The 3073-nt window shown below is 36.6% G+C and overlaps 1 gene segment (V, D, J or C); it reads left to right on the top strand.

Annotated features, from left to right (window-relative positions):
- The first annotated feature begins 671 nt into the window (after window positions 1-671).
- Window positions 672-1386, top strand: LOC127677176 (immunoglobulin kappa chain variable 12-41-like). The segment is given in 2 exon segments: window positions 672-753; window positions 877-1386. Coding segments are annotated over 2 exon segments (297 nt in total).
- Window positions 1387-3073: the final 1687 nt, after the last annotated feature.

The raw sequence follows: 3073 nt of genomic DNA, 5'->3' as shown, positions 1-3073 counted from the left end.
TGTGCAAAATTAAGTCATACCAATTGAATGTACGATTTGAAAAGATTAGCCCAGAAAACATTTAATATATATACACAGGCACACACACAGACACACGTAGACAAACACACACAGACACACAGACACACATAAATAATTTTATATGGACTCAAGTAGTTATACACAAAAGAAAGGCTATGAATTTGCAAGACAACAGGAACATGTTTTTTTGTGGAACTTGGAATAAGAAAATGTACAGAAAAAGTATTGTAACTAAAATTCATCCTCACAAACAAACATAAGATAAGCCAGAAGAAAATACATGAGCACAATAACATCTAAAGCTAACTATGAAAGATAATGAAACTAATTATGTGCTGTCTATAAGAGTACCATATCTGAAACACCCTAACATGGATGAAAGCACAGCAAGGAAATTCTATGTGGAAAATGGTAGAAGTCAAAATAAGGAACAATTTAGAGATGGTTGCTGTCCTCTGTTCAACAAGAAGCACATTCCCTACAAATAAACCTGGACTGCATCTCAGTTGGAGACAAAAAGAACCACATGTCTGTAATTAGCTTCTGACATAATGAGTCCTGCCTCTGTACCTATCCTTTGGTGATTTGCATATAGCCAAATCACAACCCACTGACATGAGGACTTCTTCATAGTCAGGTCAGTCTCTGCACTGGAGTCAGCCTCACACTAATCTCACACAGACATGGGTGTGCCCACTAAGCTCCTGGGGTTGCTGCGGCTGTTGCTTACAGGTAAGGAAGAGAGCACTGGAAATTTATTCAGTTTCCTGTAGTTAGTGCTCCTTGATCTCAGAGAAAATCCTTTTGCAATATTATTAATCATGCGGAGCTTTGTTTTCAATTTTCCAATCTTAGATGCCAGATGTGACATCCAGATGATTCAGTCTCCAGCCTCCCTGGCTGTATCTGTGGGAAAAAGTGTCACTATGACATGTCAAGCAAGTGAGAACCGTTTAGCATGGCATCAGCAGAAACCAGGGGAATCTCCTCAGCTCCTGATCTATGATGCAACAAACTTGCAAGATGGTGTCATTTCAAGATTCAGTGGCAGTGGATCTGGCACACAGTTTTCTCTCAAGATGAGCAACCTGCAGCTTGAATAATTTGCAAGCTATTTCTGTCAATATCATAGTAATATTCCTCCCACAGTGTTTCAAAGCATGACATAAACCACCCAGGGAAGCAGATGTGAGAGCACAGAATGCCCCAATTGTTCCTCATAATGTCTTCAGTTGTTCAGCTGTTGAAAGCGTTTCTCTTCACCAGCACTTAAATGTCAATGTGATGATTTTATAAAGAAGTCAGAGAAACTTTCTGTCTTCAATCCCTGTCCTTTTCCCTGGCCTAGTATCAAAAAGGGTTTGATTTCATGACTCATTAAAAAAAGGAGTAAATAACACAAAGTGTTTTCTGATTTAATATAATCCCTAGTATTATAGTTAAGTGTGGTTAAATAGAAAATTAACCCAGGTTACATGTCATTTCTTATAATAAGATGAGTATTAGAGATATGTTACCTGTGCTGTCTTAAGAGGTGTAGAAAAGTTCTGGTATGTTCGTGTTCATACAGATAATATGGCTGTCATTTGTGCTAATAGCCACTTGGATATTAGAACATGGAGGAGCCTCTGGCTATAGAGATATTGTAAGGTCACACATAATGTCTCTTCTATTTTTCACTCCATGGGAGATCTATGTTACCCTATCAATTTCTTTCTGTATGCCTTACATCTGTGTCTATGATTCACTCCTGTATTATCATTTATTTAATAGCTAACTTTCTACTGTTCTGACAATACATCATGGCCAGAACAATTTATCAATGAAAGAATTTAATTGGGGAGCTCTCAGTTCCAGAAGAGAAACACAGGAGTATCATGGTGGGAATCAAGGTAGCAGACAGACAGGAGTGGAACTGATTTTGTAGTTAACAACTTAAACCTTCATCTATAAATAGGAGACACAGAAAAGTAGGGAGATAACTGTGAGTGGTTTGATCTTTTGAAACCTCAAAGCATACCCTCAGTGACAAACCTCTGCTGCAATGCCATATCTCCTAATTGTTCAAATGAGTTCCAATGTCTGAGGACCAAGTATGCAAATATGTGAAACTCTAGAGGACATTCTTATTAAAACCACCATCATAAGTAAGATTTTGAAGATACAACACTAAAGGAAAAGAGTATGTCTGTATTGCTAACTTATGAATTGTGATAGCTTAGCAACCTGTGATCCTACTGGACTTGGCTTACAGACACATTTCTTTTCAAGCAAAATACTCATCAACGTGGAAATGTAACTTCCCCAGGCTGCATGTATATCACTCTCCAAAAAAAAAATTAACAAATAAAGTAAGCAATTACATTATACCATCCTGTGTAGTCATGATATTCTCCACATTGTCAAATATACTCAGAAAAATATAGTCAAGTGAGAGTAGTTGCCAAACCTAGCATATTGTTTTGTGCTGTAAACAGTGACCTTTTTAATTTAATTTAATTTAATTTAATTTAATTTAATTTAATTTAATTTAATTTAATTTTTCCCACTTCCATAAGTAGTTCCAAGCTCTATCCACTGTTTGACCTTGGGTGTCTGTATCTATCAGAGTCCATTTCTGGGTGGAACCTCTCAGAGGACAACATACTCCTTGTTTGCAAGCAAAACAGAATATCATTAATAGTGTTAGGGATTGTTCTTCCCCATGGAATGGGTGTCAAGTTGGGGTGGTTATTGGTTGTTCATCCCTTCAGTCTCTGCTCCCTTCCCCATGACTGAACTACTTGTAGACAGGATAAATTTTGCATTGAAATTATTTTGTGAGTGGGCTATTCTCTTTCTCTCATATGAAAATTGTATTAAAATAACATTTTACAGAAAATGTTGATGTGTTTCTTATGCCTATTCAAGATCTATGGTTCATGTGGTTATGATCAGATATATCATGGGAAAAGGACATGCATATTGAAAAAGGCTATCAGTCAAAAATAAAAAGAAAAGAAGAAAGAAAAGAAAATCATATAATTCAACCCCACAATATCCAACACTTTTT

This window comes from Apodemus sylvaticus, chromosome 2, assembly GCF_947179515.1.
Source record: "Apodemus sylvaticus chromosome 2, mApoSyl1.1, whole genome shotgun sequence".
NCBI lineage: Eukaryota > Metazoa > Chordata > Mammalia > Rodentia > Muridae > Apodemus > Apodemus sylvaticus.
The sequence above is the reverse complement of the archived record's forward strand: the minus strand, read 5'-3'. Positions and strand labels throughout refer to the sequence as shown.